This window comes from Denticeps clupeoides, chromosome 10, assembly GCF_900700375.1.
Source record: "Denticeps clupeoides chromosome 10, fDenClu1.1, whole genome shotgun sequence".
NCBI lineage: Eukaryota > Metazoa > Chordata > Actinopteri > Clupeiformes > Denticipitidae > Denticeps > Denticeps clupeoides.
In genome coordinates, this window is record NC_041716.1 from 21,331,552 (window position 1) to 21,351,997 (window position 20,446).

At 39.2% G+C, this 20,446-nt stretch overlaps 1 protein-coding gene and 1 non-coding gene across 9 annotated transcripts; both read right to left on the bottom strand.

Annotated features, from left to right (window-relative positions):
• Positions 1-392: 392 nt before the first annotated feature.
• Positions 393-18,956, bottom strand: tmdd1 (transmembrane and death domain 1). Of its 8 annotated transcripts, none has more exons than XR_003751052.1 (10): positions 15,361-15,401; positions 14,826-14,921; positions 7,361-7,444; positions 2,769-2,887; positions 2,568-2,663; positions 2,421-2,486; positions 1,472-1,560; positions 1,270-1,376; positions 1,092-1,197; positions 393-581 (listed from the first exon to the last, which is right to left on the bottom strand). XR_003751052.1 is itself a non-coding variant. In XM_028993976.1 (5 exons), exons 2-5 carry the CDS (start codon positions 15,383-15,385, stop codon positions 13,004-13,006), a joined length of 510 nt encoding a protein of 169 aa, XP_028849809.1. In that variant the 5' UTR covers positions 15,386-15,564; positions 18,879-18,956; the 3' UTR covers positions 12,873-13,003. The 8 variants fall into 8 exon arrangements, 3 of the variants coding, with proteins under 3 accessions (XP_028849809.1, XP_028849810.1, XP_028849808.1); XR_003751051.1 differs by having other exon boundaries at positions 14,826-14,945; positions 15,361-15,373; XR_003751050.1 differs by lacking the exon at positions 14,826-14,921 and having other exon boundaries at positions 2,774-2,887; positions 15,361-15,449.
• Positions 16,170-16,276, bottom strand: LOC114798905 (U6 spliceosomal RNA). The gene has a single exon (XR_003751140.1). It is a non-coding gene; the product is annotated as a U6 spliceosomal RNA (small nuclear RNA).
• Positions 18,957-20,446: the final 1,490 nt, after the last annotated feature.

The window sequence follows — 20,446 nt, forward strand, 5'->3', positions numbered from 1 at the left end:
CCAAACTTGCACCAGTTACTCATATCTCTTTCTCATTGATGCTACAGAAATTATTTTGAGCTGAGCTGTAAGGAAAAAAATCTAGGTGGGGGGCATTTCATGGCAGACTGCTGTGCCACAGAATGCCCCCCCCCCTCTGCAGTTACAACTGTGATTGGAATTTACTCCATATGAACTAAATAAAAGAAATACACAGAAAAAAAAAAAAAAAAAAATGCTTTTCCAATAACTTTGTTGTTAAGATCAATAAAATTAACAATATTAGCATTGTAAGAAACACATTTTGTACAGTAATTAAATTAACACTTTTTTTTTTTTTACAAATCATTAAACAGTTAACACAAAATTAATTAAGGAAAAAAAGTTACATACTCCAAGCAACAAAACAATAAAGTGCAGTTATTATAAATGTTTTTTTTTTAAAGTGCTCATGCTATTTACAAGTTTCTACAGTCTTGATGGTGGATGGCGGCTGCATTGCACACTAATCAGCTGCATGCTGGGCACAGGTACTCCTGGTCCACTGGAGGATGCTGGACACAGCTTACATGAAACCACCGTTTACAACGGTCGCAGCAAATCTGGAAAATAAATTTGAAAAGCAGAGTTGATGTGTACACTAATAGTATACCATGACTGAGGTTTAAAGAATGTATTGCAGAGAGTACCCTGAATTATCAAAACAGTTGTTATACATATTTACACACACTCGCAAACATACATATTTATGTGTGTTTTAATAGCATTTGTCTGCATTACACGTAGGGAAATGGAGAGTGACAGGAAATGGGAGGGAGAGACAGGGTGGGATGACATGCAACAATCGCCACCCAAGTTTTTAGTTTGAAGTTACCCATTGTGAGTCTCTATCCTCACTACCACAATAATAGCACATGCTGCTGAGATTCTCAAAACAAGAAGAGGTTACATATTAACCTAGAAGTATATTGTAAACATTTAATACTAATAAATGTTAATGAATTATAATTTCTACATACTTTATTAAAATGATTGTATTAAGTTGGTTCTTGTTAATTTATGTCTGAGATTTAGACAGAATGGGATAATCTATGACAAAGAAGAATACATACCAGATTCCCAGAGGAGGGTGGTGGCTATGTCCAGCCTCATTTTGTTTACCTCTTCCTCGGTGGTGTCAAAACTTAAAGTTTCACCGATCAGAATTTTTTCTGCAAACTGAAGAGAAGTTTGATTGGTAGAACTTAGAAGCACTGAATAACAAAAAAAAACTTTAAAAACTGTACTAACCATTAATGCCAGGACACCACAAGATACTGTGTCTTGCTGGAGAGAATGAGGCAGGGTGCTGCATGACCACCTTGAAATGTTGTGGCCCCTTCTTCCGCATAAAGGCTCTGACAAATGAATACAAAGTGAAACACTCGTGAAAATGCTGTCATATGATAATCAGCTTTTGGTTTTCAGTAAGGCACCAGAGAGCCAAATTTACCTTGTTGTCTCCTCGCATCTTTTCTGATTAGTTGCTGTTTCTCCCAAAGGATCCAAAAACAGGCATCTCTTCTCATGTGGATACAGAACCTGTGTTTGTAAAGTTTGAATATTAAATTTTCAGGCATTAACAAACATTAAGGTTTTTACAGAAAGACCTACTTGTCACGACTACGGACTTACGGGGGAAGGAAGCGCAGAGGTCTGACATTCTGGCAATGGGTTTTATTATTAAACAAACAATAAACGAATAAAGAATGGCGCGGTGGCCGAAAACAATTTAACTACAATAAAGAACGTAAACGAGCCCGCAGGCGTGTGGCGATTAACAGAACTAAAAATACACATTCGCATACGTGCACTAACGTCCACGAAAATGCTGTCCCTTCCGAAGGGGCAGAAAACTAGGGTATTTAAGCACTGTCAGGATTGGCCACCGGTGATTAGCACAGCTGCAGTCAATCATGACACTACTAAATAAGTCCTTTTGACATTTTTAGGAAATATATCTTCCTGCAAGAATGCTGGCATGTAGATATGGTTTTCTTCAAAGCTCAGAAATATAGGAAGACCTAGCCAAAATACTGACTCCCTGTGGAGGGTGACAAAGATATTGTAGCTATTGTATTGCAGTACCCACTGCCAAAAAGTCTAAGAAATCATGATTGCATATGTTCAACTGATCAGCTATGTTTTTTTCATGTGCATGATGTGTTAGCTCTGTATAAAGATGGATTAAATACCCATCCCAAAATCTAAATGGCCTGTCCCTTTTAATCTGTTGCATATCTCATAAAGCATTGAAAAGGTGAAAAAAAACATTCAAATATAGTCATCAATTCATTTATCTAATAATAAGATATGACTGAAGCAAACTGAGTATCTTGTTTCATCTACAATAACTGAGTGATACCATTTGAGACAGTGTAATTCACAAATGGCAATCTTACTGTCAGAATCCAGTGATGGTTCTTGTTGATAACCCCCACAATGACGTCATACTTCATTGGATCCATCTAAGATGAAATGATGACATCATTATTCTTGCCCTCATTGAAAACAAAATTGCAATTGCTCAAACCTGTTCCACTACATACTTGCAGTCTGGATAGTTTTCTATCCCAAATTGCTGTCATGGCAAAGGAATCGATGACAGCTGCTTTGCATCCTTGTTTGGTGTTATATCGCCAGTGCTGTCAAGTATGGTTATTGACAAACTACAGATAACTGTTTACATGTAAACAGTTCATACTTGATTACTGAGGTTAGTAATGTATATTATAATAATGACAAAATACCTCACTTTCTAGTTCCATCTTAGGACCAATCTTTGCAATGTCCCAGAAATATAATTTATATGGTCCCACTCTGGAAAGAAGAACATGAATATCCTTTCCTTCCCAAGCATCCGGCAGATCTGTGAACAGTAGTAGACAATGTTGAAGTTACCATTTACTTTGTTTCAAGTTAAAACCGATCAATATCAACACATTTTTTTCCTATGATAATTTTGCTTCCTATGATAATATTGTTTGTCACAGTTGGTACTTAATAGTTTGATTCATTTGAACAAATATTGAATGGAAACAGCCCAGCTCAAAATAATTTCTGTAGCATTAGTGAGGAAGAGATATGAGTAACTGGTGCAAGTTTGGTGTCTGTAAGATACTCCCAGCCAGAGTTAGGCAGGGGGGGCATTCTGTGGCACAGTAGCCTGCCATGAAATGCCCCCCCCACCTAGATTTTCTTCCTTGCAGCCCAGCTCAAAATAATTTCTGCAGCATCAATGAAGAAGAGATATGAGTAAGTGGTGCAAGTTTGGTGTCTGTAGGACATTCCCAGCCAGAGTATATCCCAGCCTGCCATATAATTAATTGCTGTTTTGTATTAAAAGACGACAGAAAAGCAGAAATATTTCCACCAAATGAGTTCAGCAAAGTGTGCGAAACATCATTCAAGTAAATCAATTGCCTGAAGGTGACTAAAGTATTTGCAGAATCGAGCGTTGGCCAAAGGAAAAGCAGTACCGCAGCGTTCAAATGAAGTTTTCACTGTCACATTTGTAACGACATACAGGTTTTCGTTAATGAGAACTTAAGGTTTTAATTGTGGGACACCACTACAAACAAGTAATTTGGGTATTCTTAAAGCAAGAAAAAAGTGACAGTGAGCGGCAGCTTCTGTTGCGCTGGAGAAGTTACTACGCCTTTAAAAAGGGCGATGACGTCAAGGGAGGCAATCTGTGGCAGGGGGGCAGTTTAGAGCACAACACCTGTGACGTCAGAACTCGCGGTCTTCTGATCAAATAAGCTTGACGTCATGATGCTGCATACGTATGAAATCGTCAAAGGTGGCAAAATACAAAAATAGATACTTGAAGCAAGAGCAAAGAATAAACTGCAAATGCCTCTATTTTACATTTGTTATAGAAGGGATGGTTAAAAAGTCAAATTATAATGCATTTTATGTTTAGTAAATTTGGTCCATTTAGTGATGACTGGACGCTCTGTGGCCACCAGACAGATACAAAACCTTTTAACATAATTCAACAACAACAACAATTTCTTTGCTTTTTATTTCAGTAATATTGTCTGAAGTGTCAGCATCAATCGGTTCGAACAAACAAATGCAACAAGGCAAAGAGGAACAGATGGACAAATGAATATAATGGGAATGATATAGGTCAATTCAGGTGAGTGTCCAGAGAGGTGTCATTGTGATTGTAATTGTGATACACTGCAGCACAGCACATGATGCACACAACAAAATGTGCGTTTAACCATCACCCTTGGTGAGCAGTGGGGTAGCAATGAAAGGCTCCTGGGGAACAGTGTTTGTTCAGTCTTTAAATATATGAATCTGTGGCTGGATTGTTATTTTTTTTAATTATGCATGATGTAATGAAGGCATCAGATGTGTGGAACACACAAAATTTTCTGCAGTCATTACCTCTGCTTGTCTGCACAGACTCCTTTTAATTAAGTGTCATCCTGCTCATATAAAAAATATATTTTAAATTATTTTTGAAAAATATTTCAGAGAAAACAGTTCTGTTAAATAAAAGATGATTGTATACATATAATGATTAATATAAGGGTGGTAGTAGCCTAGTGGGTAACACACTCGCCTATGAACCAGAAGACCTAGGTTCAAATCCCACATACTACCATTGTGTCCCTGAGCAGGACACTTAACCCTAAATTTCTCCAGGGGGACTGTCCCTGTAACTACTGATTGTAAGTCACTCTGGATAAGGGTGTCTGATAAATGCTGTAAAATGTAAAGAAGGTAAAAAGAAAATGTTTTTTCTGTTTACCAGTAAAAAAAAAAAAAAATTAAAGATGACCTGCAAATATGATCAAATATACAATGTGTATGGAAAGCATTCAGACCTCCTTACATTTTTCAGTCTTTGTTATATATACAGCCATTTGCTAAAATCATTTAAGTTCAGTTTTGACTCATTTTGACAGAAAGCAAAAATTATTTTAGCACTTCATTATTATTAACTCCACAATACTATTCAGCACAAATAATAAATATATGGGAGTATATGGTGTCTGACCCTGCTGACATGTTCTGTGGGTGTTAAGGGGTTAACTGGCATCTGGCAGTCAGATCAAAACTGAAATCTATGCGAAATCTTTAAGCCATCCTAAGCACACACCTGGTCCTCTAGCCTCCCACCACTGCGGCATGGTGGGTAATTGCAGAGCTCCGACCACCATACATTTTAAGTGGGAGCTGTGGGAGATGCCGTCAAGCATCAGATCTTGCCTGTCCTCTGACAGCTGTGTCCGAAGTCAAGTACTCGCAGGTGCACTTCCTTACATCTTTACAGGAATTAAATATTCTGTATCAGAGCCAAAAACCTTTTGTAAGGTGGGATAACACCCTCGCCTATGAACCAGAAGACCCAGGTTCAAATCCCACTTATTGTAAGTCGCTCTGGATGTGATTATGTGTCTCCAGAGGGACTGTCTCTGTAACTACTGATTGTAAGTCGGTCTGGAAAAGAGTGTCTGATAAATGTAAGTGTAAATATTGGGAGAATGCATGGAGAACTATGTGTGCCAAAATTAATTAGAATTTTTATAATTAAATAATAAAATATGTAATGAGTTGTTTCAAATGAATAACTGCAACACCAATAACTTATTCAATATCACATTAATTATAAAAACTGGAAATAAGAATATTATTAATTAAATAAATTGGTTGTCTTGAAACACATTACAATTTATTTAATTTGGGCACATTTTGGGCAGGTCTAATTTCAAGCAGAGCTGGAAATTAGTGATCACATATGTATCACATCATAATCAGCATATTTAATAAATACTTACAACTGGTTAATTGTGCAGTTGATCATGTGCACAAATTTCATTTCATATATGATTGCAACATATGATGGATGTTAAGGTTCAGGTTCAGAGTTCTTCTGGGTAGTTCGGCTCACTGAAAGAGTGCCTCATATTTAGCCTTGCTTGGCAAATATGATTTATCAACACACAAAGCATTTGCCAAGGAAGGTTAAACTATGAGGCTACGGATGCCACAAGAGCCTGAATAGAGCCGAACTTCCCATCACTAGTTCTTGGGAACAGAGCTGTCACTCAAACACCTGCTGGGCAACTATGTCCACGTGAATTGTGCCAGAACTCCAACCGAGTACTCAGGCAATGTAAACATGAAACAGGGGGGAGCGACTGAAAAACCAGCAATGAAACTGTAAAAACGAGGAGTGGAACTGAAAGTCTCACAAGCTAAAAAGAAAAAAAGAGCGAGATGTAAGCAAAATGTATGTTGGCAAAATTCCAACCTCTTATTTTACATTTCAACGTCATTGTTTGGAAAGTTTTGTTTCAAAATTTTGCCACAAATATGATTCCATAGAAAAATGCCTGGTATAGACATCCGTGGTGTCAGGAGAGCGCAGACTGAACACAGATCGTTTCTCTGCTCATTGAAGAAAATCTAAAGCTGCTTTCAAGGCCGCCGGGTACCACACCATGCAGGGTCAGGGTGCCACAGTCACTACCGGCACTTCTTTTTAACTACTTTTTTATACCGCTTCCAGATAATCACCAAGCAACGTCATTAGGATATGATCGATTATGATTTGCACAGCATTGATGCAATATCGTCCACGTCTGCATTGTGATGCATCAATTATATGATTAATTTCAACACTCCTACATGACACTACCCAAAAACAAATGTTTAACCAGCTCAAAAAACCAGACAATTGAATTAATTTCTAAGGCAATTATGCAGTGGGGCAATGATGGCCCATCGGGTAAGGAAGCACACACATGAGTTCGAATCCCGACCTCCCGTGCCACTGAGCAAACACTGTCCCTACACACTGCTCCATGGACGCCGCCTTTTATTAATTCATTATTAAATGCAGAGTACACATTTTGTTGTGTGTCACTGTGTGCTGTGTTGCTGTGTTTCCCTTCACTCTCACTTTCAAATAGGTTTGAAAGTATGTGGTAAATTGCTGATTTTCTAGGATCACAAAATCACAAAGAACTGAAGGAACTGATCAGCGTTAGTGTCCTGCCCACTTACTTCCATAAGAATCAACTTAGAACTCAAAAACAAAATAAAAACTTTAAAAGCACACTACAAAAAAACTCTCTTTTTGAGTGACATGCTCCTGAAATAACCCCTGTTTCATATTTCTTGTTCACCATGGATTTGATAAGCCATTACAGTCCAGGATCATGATTATACTTTCATCCGATTCAATGCAAGACCATGGAAACAGAATGTGAATCAATGTATTTTATTAGATAATGAGCTTCAACTTAGCAGAAGATGCTCGTGCATGTTCAGTATGTAAATTTTGTTACAATCCAGTAAATTCTTTTGCTTTGTTCACCTGCTCAATGACCTTCCACCACATGATGGCACTGTGGCATCATCCAGACGTCCTCTGCTCAGTCTGGAAGATCTCATATTGCCCCTAAAGAGAGAATTGTGGAAAAATACAGACCATTTTAAAAAGTATGTCTTTAATTGAAGCTCAGATATGATCTTTTGGCCCTGTGATCTGTATGTATTGAGTGGACAAAGATTCATGTGTGTTTTAGGTAAACAGGGATGCTGTCTGTCCCAGATGAATGGAGATGCAAATTTGGTAAGCAGAATGTAAAATCGCCTAATGCCACTAAATGTCCCCAGGAGGACCACACTGCTTGGCAAATCAAGGGCAGCATCTGATTCCATAATCCTTTCCATCCCCCTGGCCCTCCATCTCCTCACCTCCACAGCTTTGCCTCACGTCCTGTCAATCTTAGTTTCTGTTCTTAATCTGGGAAGAAGTTTCTCTCTTGCTTTTGGCCCCTGATAGTATGCAGAATCAATGACAAGAAGCCAACGTGCCTTCCTCAGAGAAAAGCCGCATGATCCATCTCTGATCTGTGACCTGTTAAATATCCATAAGAAATCACTCTATGTGTCAGTGTGATGTCTGGAATGATGTCATTCCACCCCATCTAACCATGACTACTCTTATAGCTTCATCCCAATGAACAATAGAGCCAAGAAATTAAGGGTATGAAGTCATTCTGAAGTGGGAGAACACAAGCTGAGGTAACTTTTGAAAACAGGGATATATTTCATTATCTTGTTTTTAGATTAGATTAGATTCAACTTTATTGTCATTACACATGTACAAGTACAGGGCAACGAAATGCAGTTTAGGTCTAACCAGAACTGAAATAAGCAGCAAGTGCAGGATAAAGGTCAAATAAGTTATTGTCACGACTACGGACTTACGGGGGAAGGAAGCGCAGAGGTTTGACATGCTGGGAAGGGTTTTTATTTCAAATAAACAATAAACACAAATAAAGAACGGCGCGGTGGCCAAAACAATTTAAACAAAGGGGAGAACATAAACTGGCCCGCAGGCATGTGGCTATTGCCAGAATTGAAAATATTAACACGTACACGTTTGCAATGTCAAGTTCACGAAAATGCCAGGGATTCCGAAGGGGCGGAGATATCCGGCATTTATGCGCCGTCAGGATTGGCCACCGGTGTTGAGCACAGCTGCAGTCAATCCTGACAGAAATCAATACAGGCATCTTTCCACATGGCGAGGCAGAGGAAACAATAACTCTTTTAGTGTGGTGTGGCTGGGTTTAGAAGTTTCATAAAAGAGATACTTGCAAATTTGTCTTCTTTTATTCATCTCCATTCTGATTTTTTGTTCCCTTTGCATGTACTCTATGTATCATTTGAATACTTTCATCAGTTATTAAGTTAACTTTCTGCTCCTTCAAAATTGTAATTGTAATATGTAATAAGTCCAGTTAGTTTTGCTCTAAAATAGTTGTGTCCGCAAGCTTTTACCAGTGTCTTATTAACACAAGTCTGTATTTGTTTCTATATTTGGCACATGTAATGATCAGCACTAAAACTCATGGATAAAATGTGAAGTCATATTGTATTTTACCTTATTTTATGGTAATATCTGACTCTGCCACCAGCGTTGTCTTGATGGGAAAATGAAGTATTCTGATCTTCTGGTGCAATATGGTGCAAGTTTTCTTTGCACCATATTGAACATGTTCCAATGCGTTAACCTTCATGGCCTTGCTGTGCTTTGAGCTCATGGCTCCCTCACCACTGTAATTTGTTTGGCTGTTGATGTTATTAACTAATTGCCTTTAATTGCTGCTTAGCATCACCATTAATCCAAATTGTCTGGTCCTGAAGCACATTAGGCAACATTTGTATAATAAAGTAATTAGTTTGATTACAGAAGTAGAAAGTGCCGATGAGGGGGAGCCGAAAAAAAAAAATCATTTAAAAACAAGATGGAAAGAGAAAAAGGCCGAATTAGCACATCTTCCCAAGGTTCTTATCTTTTTTCCTCAGAATTTTTCCTTATGTACAGAAAGGGTCAAAGTGGTGAGTGTCAGTAATGCCTGTCAAAGCTAAATTAGAAATAAGTGTTGTTGTTGTTTTTAGGGGTATGTGTATTCAAACACTTGACAGAGCAGCAACATTGGGTGACATTTCTGATTGTGCAAACTGCAAAGTGCAGTTGAAAAAATTAGACTTTCTGAACTGACTTTTTGATACCTCTCTGTGGCTCCTGTAGCCGGGAAGTAGTCTTAAATTGTCTGGTTGTCAGAGTAATTAACTCTCTGGATTGGCTTCGAGGGAAAGCTCTGGGGAGTAAACACCAGGCTGGATAATTAGTTTTTCCACATTGCCAGATGGGCACCCTGCCTACACTTGCTGAATATTGGAAGTGGCATCGTTGTTATAAAGCACTTTCTCAACTTCCTTAGAAGATTTTGTCTCAGGTGACAACCTATGATTGATAAAACAAATTGTGGCGAAATGGGCAGTCCTTATCACAGGAAATATGTATTGAAGGGTATGTATTGAAATATGTATTGAAGGGTAATGGTAGGAGGCTAACCAAAGATGCCTTATTGGTAGGCATCAGAATAAAGAAACCACATGAGCATTTGTTGATTGATTTGTGTCTGTGTGAAATATAATATACAATGGATACGGAAAGTATTCAGACCCCCTAAATTTTTTGATAAATCAATGTACACACAGCACCCCATATTGTAGTGGAGTATTCGCTCAATAAATTGTGTGCATAGGCATTCAACAATGAGCAATGTGTTCCTTCATGCATACTCAAAGTTAGACCCATAGTAAAACCAAAGTTTAAGTGTGTGAGTTCAGTGAATATAATCACACATCTGTCATCATAATTCACTTCCTGGCTGCTGATGCCCAGCCAGTTTATTTGGCAAAGGCTATAAACAGTCTACAATTAAGAATTGTATACCCAGCTGTGACAATCGGGCCTTCTTTTCAGGCATTTAGAACCTCCCCATCATTTATTGGGCCTTGCTGGGCCTTGCTAGGCCTATCTCATTTATTTCCATACCTCCCAAACCTTGGTTGGCCTTTGACCTCTACAGAGTTTCCTGCAGGTGTGCATGTGAGTGTATGAGCTCATTGATAGGGCACAGACTGTAACTGTGTGAAGGGTCATACTTTTCTCAGGCTGCAAAGGCCCACAAACAATTTGGTTAAAAAATATACCATAATATTGACAGAAAAACACAGAATTGTTGACATTTTTGCAGATTTTTTAAAGAAAGAAAAACTGAAAGATCACATGGTGCTAAGTATTCATACCCTTTGCTCAGTATTTATTAGAAGCACTCTTTTGATCTAATACAACCATGATTCTTTTTGGAAAAGTTGTTCACACCTGGATTTGGGGATCCTCTGCCATCTCGTATACACTAATGTTGCCAGTGCGTATCAGGCAGAGCCCCACACCCATGTCAGTCAATCAGACCAAACCATTGTTATGCAAATTCCAGCATACATTTCCCTCGATTGCAACCTCGACTGTACCTGCAGCTGGAAACCAAGTCCCGAACAGTGACCGGCAAGCTGTTCCACAACTGCGGAGCTCTATAGGAGAAGTATCTGCTCAAGATTTCAAGATCAGTAGTGACCCCGTTGATCGCAGGGGGCATGGTGGGTCGTAAATAACTAAAAGTTATTTAGTTATTCTAATCTAACCTTGATTAAATAAAGGCATGGACCAACTGTTCTTCATCATGCATTGAGATGATGTTTCTTATTTTTGCAATATTTCTAAAGTGAAAGAATGCTATCCTAGTGATATTATCTACATGTGAATTGAATGAGAGACCTGCATCAATGAGAACACCTGGATCCTTTACTTCAGTACTTGGTGAGATAGAAAGGCAATCCAGAGTTATGATATAGTCAGGCAGTTTATGTCTGGCTGCTTGAGACCAAAGAACGAGAGCTTGTGTCTTATCAGATTTTAGCAGTAGGAAGTTGGTAAGCATCCACTGTCTAATGTCCTTCAGACAATTCTCTATTCTGTTTAGCTGCTGCCTCTCATCTGGAATTGCTGATAGATACAACTGTGTGTCGTCAGCATAGCAATGAAAGCTAATACCGTTTCTGTGAATGACGTCACCTAAAGGTAAGATGTATAGGGAAAATAGTAACGAACCTAGGACAGAACCTTGTGGAACACCATACTATACTTTACTATGTGAAGACGAAACACCATTGATGTCCACAAACTGATATCAGTTGGTCAGATATGATCTGAACCTGTCACTGGCCGAGTTCGGGGACGCATTCGCAGGCATGCTTGGAGCGGGTGGACAAGTCGTCGTATGGGGAGAGGAGAACCGGAGGCGCTTGGCCGGTGATAAGGCAGCCGGAGGTGAGCTTGAACGGGAGTGTGGCCGTGGAAGCGCCGCAGCGCGGCGGGGAGGGAACTCTGGCTCCGTGGGGGGTAGCGGGGAAGATCGTATTAGCAAAAGGGGGCAGGCAAACTCAAGGTCAATGGCGGGCGAAGGTCGTGGTCACACTGGAGAATCCGATTAGAGATCGTCGTCACAAGAGGGGCAGGCAAAGTTCTAGGTCGGGGACAGGCAAAGGTCAGGCAACATTGGGTGCTACTTATTTAAGGAATCTTGTAGGAAGCGGATCCAATGCGCAAGTACATTGATTTGACGACGAGATTAGTTTATTAATTCATTCTCTTTAAGAAGGTTGAAGTGTTCTAATTGGTGGTCTGCTATTTGAAGATTATTTTCCATATTAATATCGACAGAGCTGTTTGTTGTGCTTTTAATCTTATCTCTATTCATAACTATTTTTGTAGTATTCACAAAATTGTTGCTACTATGACGATATTGAGTGGTAGTATCTGAGTTCTTTACCTCTCTCACCAAGGCTCATTTCCCTGATACCTTAGTTTGGCCGGACGGCCAGCCCTAGGAAAGCTTCTGGTCATCCCAAAGGTCTTCCATTTAAGGATTATGGATGCCATTGTGCTCTTAGGAACCTTAAGTGCAGCAGATTTTTTTTTGTGATTGATGAAATGATTCTCATTTGCTCTGACATGCATTGTGAATTGTAAGGTCTTATATAGACAGGTGTGTGGCTTTCCTAAGCAAGTCCAATCAGTATAATCAAACACAGATGAACTCAAATAAAAGGTGTAGAACTATCTCAAGAATGATCAGAAGAAATGGACAGCACCTGAAGTTAAATATATGAGTGTCACAGCAAAGGGTCTGAATCCTTAGGACCATGAGATATATATATATATATATTTCTTTGTTAATAAATCTGCTAAAATGTGAACAATTCTGTGTTGTCGAAATGTTGTTTTTTTTCTGAGCCCCCAACCTGCAGCCATTGTACTGAGACCCTGATCAGGAATAAGTGGTTATGGAAAGTGATTATGCAGGTCGTTTGGGATAAATTTTTATTATAACTAATTAACAGAAATATTGCAAATTTTTGGAATTACGAATTGACATTAACAAGAACAAACATCTTTAGCCAGCTTTTCAGTTTTAAACAGATAATATAACAATTTTACTGAACCGTCTACAGTCTGATCAAAATGCAGGTTCAGACCTGAAAACTCAAGTTCTGGTGAAGTTACCACATCAACACAGATGTTGACATTTAAAGTTTATCTGGGAAATGCGACGTAGTTCCTGTCACTATGGCAGACACAAGTAGCAAAGAACAGCACAGGCATGAACAGCAGGAAAGCACCAGCAAATCCCAGGAAGATTCCGAAGACCACTGGCCACATGACATCCAGCATTTTCCACGGGTAGGGTGGCATTGACTCTATTTCTATCACAAGGTCCAGGTCCTTCCAGACCAGGTCTCTTACTGTTGGCAAATGAAATATCACACACATTTTTCTTTTGTAAAACTATTATCTAAGGCACAGTCATAAGTGGGATTGTCAAGATAAGATATCATTTTCCTATTTAAATCACCAATGTTCACTGATGTGCAATGTATCAGGGGAAATGATGGGCTATGAAGCTGCATTTTCAAAAGCTTTTGATTACAATATTCCTCATGGAGATGTATGCGGCCCATGTACATAGCATGAGCAAATATCAGAAAAGTGAGATTAGGGACTTACACTGTCTGATTGAGCGCAGTTTATTAGAACCCATTTGCTTCTCTCTTTCAGGTTTCATCTCAAATGCTGAAGCCATTTTGTTTACATGTTGGCTATAATCGTCCACATAGTGCTGCATGCTCAAGGTCTTGTCCTGGTTTATGTTCTTGCCAACCTCTAAAAAAGAGGACAGCTTGTTTTCCTATTGTACACCATGTACCCATAACTAGTGACAATATTTTTACTTTATGTATGGAACCATATGGTAACAAAGATTAAAGAATAGCTATTGTATTTTTTGTAAGTGTCAAAAAGTACTGAAAAAGTGTCATCTGCATCAACAATCATGTCAATGCAGTGCCAAATAAAATCTAAAGAACCTGACCGTATATCATCACACTTAAGTAGAAGACATTCAATAACTAAGCTTTCATTGTAGAGCACATGAAGAAACCAAACAGAGAGTAATGGCTTTTTAAAATGGTTACAGAAGCTGATTAACAAGGTACATTAGGCCTCGTCAATATGGCAAATAGTGTAATGAAACTTACACACAAAGGTGAGACACAAATGTTTAAGCTTGATGTGTTAATTCATCCGAGGTACCGTGTCTACGAGGTAGTTTTTAATTGTGGGCCATCTCAAGGCAGACAAAGTCCTGATAATTGGATTCATTATATATGAGTATACTCATTTACTCAAGATGAGATGGCATTCTACTCCTGCCATGCATTTCTTTGACTGAAAGACGTTCCAGGCATGTCGTGCTCGCCATCAATTTCTCTCTCTGTGTCTATTTCACTTTTTCTCTCTCCTCTCACAGATGATGAAAGCAGCAGATGGTGATTACTGAATCTGATGTCAGCTCCAGCGGGCCGACTGTCAGATAATTTACACCTCCTCATATCCAATGCCACTTGACTGTGGAGTATCCCAGAGTACCTCCATTGCTTACCAAAGACAGACATTGTGTAAAATATGTCATATTTTCAATTCATTAAATCTCTCAGATGGTGGACAAGATAAAAATAGATTTGTCTGTGTGTTGACTCACTATTTCTTTATTAGGTAAATTGTCAGAAAGTATGCAAAACTTAAAAACTCATCATATGCTGCCATGTCAATGTCAAGGCCTCATCCTCTGTTGCTGAAGTCTAGACAAAGAATCCAGAGCTTTATATTAGTTCTTACAATTTATCGGCCAACTCAGGAAAGCCCAAAGTGCCAAAAAATATATAATATGGCATTGGAAGGCATTTAACTTCTTTTTCTGACTCCACTTTTGCCTCTCTAACTCTCTGATGCATGATGTTATTCAGCTCGTTTAGCTTGTGTTTGCCTGTGTATGAATTTGAATGCATGGGCGTCTGACCTATAGCGATGTCAGTCCTGCCGATCTGCTGCAGTGCGTGAGACAGCCTGTCATAGTAAGTCTGCTTCCCGTGCATCTGCAGCCAGTCTGTCAGAGCTGTGCGACACAAGAAACCCCCATCTGACACACACACACACACACACAGCATAAGATCAGACAGCAGTCACATTCACGCTGATGCCCAGCCAGGGACAGGCGGAGCCGCCAACAGAAGGGAGGAATAAGACTTCATGTGTCTCTCAGTCAATTAAACCCATCCTAATCCTATCTCACTTATCCTCTTTACCTCTGTAGATATAACAGACATATGCAGTGGTATTTGCTATGGTTCATGGTTTTCTAGGCCATCTGTTTTTTTTGTGCAGTTATCTTTGATGATAAAACTATCAGTGAGATTCACTACAGAGACAGCAGAAAAAAACATACAGGAAACAAGATTGGACGAAAAGCTAACATGTACTCTGTCATCCTGGATGTCCAGTGAACTGAAGCCAGATACTGAATTGGCAAAGATTGCATGTGAGTTTGGCCATACCTGTGTCCCTCCGTCTGCGCAGCATCAGGTCCTCCTCGTCTTCTCCTTGTGGAAGCAGGTTGTTGTTTTCCAAACTGAGTCCCTCGATCCGCTGGAAAACATTCACCTCTGTGGAGGGGAGGGTTGAGAGGAGGTCCTCGCACTCCCGCAGGGTCAGCAGCTCCACCAGACGCTCCAGCTGGTGAGCACCGATGTCTTCTGCTACTGTGACCAGGTGGGATGGTCAGTGTAGGGTCAGATCATATCATGGGGTGAATTCATTCCAATCCCAATCCATCAAATGCAACAGCACAAAAACTGGGACCTTGAAACCCAACAGGTCTTGCCAATGCTTCTGAGTATCCCCACACAAAAACAATCACATAATAAAGTATAATAAAGTGAAGTGATTGTCACATGTGATACACAGCAGCACAGCACACGGTGCACACAGTGAAACCCATCACCCTGAGTGAGCAGTGGGCAGCCATGACATTACATTACATTTACATTTACAGCATTTATCAGACGCCCTTATCCAGAGCGACTTACAATCAGTAGTTACAGGGACAGTCCCCCTGGAGCAACTTAAGGTTAAGTGTCTTGCTCAGGGACACAATGGTAGTAAGTGGGATTTGAACCTGGGTCTTCTGGTTCATAGGCGAGTGTGTTAACCACTAGGCTACTACCACCCCTATATATGACAAGCGCCTGGGGAGCAGTGTGTGGGGACGGTGCTTTCCTCAGTGGCACCTTGGCGGCTCGGGATTCGAACCGGCAACCTTCTGATTACGGGGCCGCTTCCTTAACTGCTAGGCCACCACTGCCCCAAAAATATGGAACGCTTCACGAATTTGCGTGTCATCCTTGCGCAGGGGCCATGCTAATCTTCTCTGTATCGTTCCAATTTTAGTATATGTGCTGCCGAAGCAAGCACATGCAAGATCCTCTATTTGTTTGTAATATTGTTCACATACAAACTAATATTAAACAGCCATCAGATTTTTACAATCTGGTCTGGTTGCTGGTCATAAAAAATACATATAACTGGTCAAACTACAGGACTAATCAGTTCCTATGCTAGGTACTTATTTTTTCTGAAGGTATGACTAAAACAATAATCATACAAAATTCAAAAGCATTTATGTGATCAAATAATCTGGTTTAGTATATTTAACAGGTTGTGTCAGTTTTATATTAGCAGGGATGCATCAACACTTTTACTGACTGAATTTAAATAGTAACATGTTTAGCAGCTAGTGCTAACTGCTAAGCTAACAGCAACATGTATTATTTTAATAAATACATATCTAACAAACAAATATATATCTGAGCATGAAATATTTAGTCTTTCTAATTTGTGGTGATCCTACACCCATATTTCAGCTTTGATAAGTCAAACTACCAACTGCAAAATGTTAAATAAACCATAAAACAGCAGGTTTTTAAGCTAGTTTTATCTGTGATTTGGAGAATTGTGCGACATCACAGTCAATTAGAGGGATTTGTAAAACAGACTTGTTTTTCACTTCCATCATTGTCAGTAAGAATGACAAAATTACGGTGCCATGGTTGCGTTTTCCTCTCCTAAGAGCTGTTTTCAGTTGTCACAACTCACCTGTGTCTTCACACACACACAGTCTGAATACGAGGATGAAGAGGAGTCTGAAGAAAAGGGAATTTTGCATAATGGTGGGAGCCATCTTCACTAACAGGGCTCTTTTGTTTTGGTTTCGGTGCTGTTGAATTAACAAAGACATTCATTTTTTGGGCCAATAGTCTTATATTGCAATATCATTGTTAAAAACTTGAAAGGCTACTTGTGACCAAAAAAATTCTCAAAAATCCCAATGCAAATGTTCATATTTTATATAAAATATTACAGTGTTTTTGGTCTGTGTGTCTACTGTTACAACTTAATTGACTTAATTTAAATATAGACATAGAACACTTAAAAAAAAAAAAAAGTGTAGTGATTCTCACATGTGATACACAGCAGCACAGCAGGGTTTTCCCTTTTGTTAAAACATACCAATTTACCAAAGGTATATGAAACACACTCAGTGATTCTCAAACGCTGTGCTTGGAGCATTGCACCTCAGAAAGTTGTATTTTAAAAGAGAACATGTGTAGCACATGACACAGAGGTTTTATGTGACTCTGAAAGACCAAAGGCTTGACCTGAAATCTGTTCCTCTTCAGTTCAAGGACAGGAAAAGACAAATGAATTATGACACAAAAAAGGCAATAAGATAAAGGGAGCAATTATCTGTGTTAACAATAGCACATTGATGGTGAAGGTTTTTTGGAAGGAAGGGCATGAATATTTTGCAGTTAATAAAGAGGATCATTTTTCTACAGTTCTCTGTCATGACACAAACACACACAAACATAAAAAGTCTCACATGAAAAATGTTTTCTGAATTGCTACATATTTGAGATATTTAAATTCATTAGCTTGCATTGCAGTGTATGTTAAACCCATCTTGGCAGGATCCCTCCTCTAGTTGGATGCTTGAACTTCCTTGGCATCCACAAGAGTGAATGTGCAAACATGCATTGGCATTTAGAGGGGGTGGACAGCATCACAGGGCACATTGGTGTGAAATTGCTTTACATGGGTCTGTGGAAATGCTGGATTTGAAGGATTTTTTGTTTTGAAATTTAATGTTTGCATGTCTTGGAGGGATAAATAAGTAAGAATATCTTCTCACTCTCTGCCCTCATCCTCATTCCGCTGAAATGTAATTTTTCTGGTCACATGATGAATGCCCCATGTCTCATACACTTCACACCACTGAAATCTGATTGATCAATGACAGACTCCGGTGGAATGAAGGATAAAATACAAGGGAGAAAAGGTCCAGCTCTTAATTACAGCATTGACATGTGAAGTGGAACCTGGTAAACAAATAGAAACAGTTTTAACTGAAATTTTAATATCCATTTAAAAACAGCCTGTTGAAGTTAAATGTTGACCTGAGAGAGTGTGTGTAGGTGGTGGCAGCACAGCCTATCCATACAGCAAGACCAGTCTTGTTCCCTCTCACTGCCTTCAGGCTGTCTGCAGCCTTGTTATTGGTTCTGTCATTGTCCGTAAAGACTTCAAGCTGTTATCCACAACTGTGAAACCCAACACCTCCAAGAGTCCTGCATTGCCTCACTGGCACACCAGCTTTCCACTTATCATTGATGGTTACGTACAGATCCTTTTCCACGAAACACACACACACATACACACACCATACACACTCAGCCCTTTCAAAATCAATGTCTTTGTCTCTTTCTCTCTCTCACTCATGTGTCCTCTGCTCCTTGGTTCCAATTGGTAAAATAAAGCCAAATAAAGTAAAGTAAAGTAAAGTAAAGTAAAGTAAAATACAAAAAAAAAAAAAAAAAAAAGGCCAATAAAAAGATTTAAATGCTACTTTTGCAATCTAAAGCTCTTGATGGCCTGCTGACAAGTTTTGAAGTTGGCGTAGAGGGCTTGGAAGGTCAGCCCGTCCAGTGTACAGCAGGTGCTGGCAAACATCACTCACCATTTCACACTCACCTCCGCTGCCAGTTTACATCCATACTCTGTATTTTGTTAGTTTCAAAACAACAAAAAAATAAACAACTACCATAGTGACCTTCCCAGGCTGTGATGTTGGTTAGTTCAATGAACTGACTGAGACACAAATCAGTAATCCTTTCTCTGGTCTCACTTTATCTACGTACCTGCACCAGGTATTGGTATTTTACCCACTACCACAGACCAATGGGAATGGGCTATTTGAAGTAAGCTCCTCCCAACACCACCATGAAGCTGAACCACACCTTATAGGGCTGTGTTGTTCCTTACCATGTATTGCTGCAAAAAGTGCCTTTGTTGAAGACAGAAATGTATTGCAAAATAACAAATTAAAGAGTGTTGTAGAGTGCTTAAATATATATTTTTTTTAAAACACAAAATTTGATTTATTAGTGATGTATTATATAATTGGAAAAAACAACTATAAAGAACCAGCTACAGAGAAGATGTGCTGATTATTACCTAATTTAAATAATAATTGCAGTTTGCTGAAAGGAGATGTCTCTGTGTATTTGCCAGTTTTCTAAGATATTGATTGTTTTTTAATAAATGGAGCAAAATTGCCACATTCACTAATTATATCTCTGTCCAGAACTTAATGTTTGGCTAACTGTGACATATGTTATAGCAGAACTTAAGTGAATAAAAAACACAAATGGACAGATTAACATCCGTGTTAATGACACTGCAGAGGAACCTGCTGTGCACGAACCTCCAGCCGCAGACTCAAGTCTAAACACGAGGAACCCCACCCAACAACCCTGTGGATTTCTGAAAGGCATTCAGCACCGAGACAATGGGCTGTAGCCAAGGATCTGTGGGGGCAGGGACGAATTCCAGATCTCTGGAATTCGTGAGGTCTGTACACTTAGCATCAGTTTACCAGTGGTGGATGGGACAGTTATTTCAACAGCTAGTGATGCCAGTGTTTGAAGAGGATATCTTATACCCTCTGACTTCTTAAGCTTAGCTTTGTTCTATGATCATGAAAATACAAAAGATGGGAGAACAGGTGGCAAAAGTACACATTGTCAGTTGGCAGAAGTATTGATACTTCAGATTTCAGTTAGATATGTAGCTTAATTTCCATTAACTCTGTTACACATGGTGATTCTACTATAGTCCTGAACACATTAAGAATCATATTAAATCACAGGGTCATAACAAACAAGATAACTAAAATGCATAAAAAAGCGAGACAAGACAAACTGTGACTTTCTGGAGACATCTATTGACAACAATTCAACAAGAATTTTACTTTAAAATTTTTTATAAATTTAGATGCAGGTAAGTGGGGAGTCTGTGATTTTGGCCTTGGAATAACTGAGATCCCTGACCTGCAATCTCAGAGCTGGAAGAAGGTGCTGGGTTTCAGCAAGCACCTCCCTTCAGGCCTTTTGGTGGGGGGGGGGACTCTTGTCAGAGCTTGTCCAGGAATGTGTTCTCTGGGGACCATAGGGTTCAAACTGAAGTTAATTGACCTACACCTCACAAAAGAAAGAGAAAAAAATGTTTCCAGAAAGTATATGCTGA

What these genes read in the sequence shown, in the direction of transcription:
- tmdd1 (XM_028993975.1), bottom strand. Translation starts at nt 14,973, where the DNA reads ATGCTGTGTGTGTGTGTGTGTGTGTCAGATGGGGGTTTCTTGTGTCGC. An exon ending in CAGGACTGACATCGCTATAG is followed by an intron (nt 13,631 to 14,825) that starts GTCAGACGCCCA and finishes CCTCTTTTTTAG; the next exon opens with AGGTTGGCAAGAACATAAAC. An exon ending in ACTGCGCTCAATCAGACAGT is followed by an intron (nt 13,213 to 13,474) that starts GTAAGTCCCTAA and finishes ATTTGCCAACAG; the next exon opens with TAAGAGACCTGGTCTGGAAG.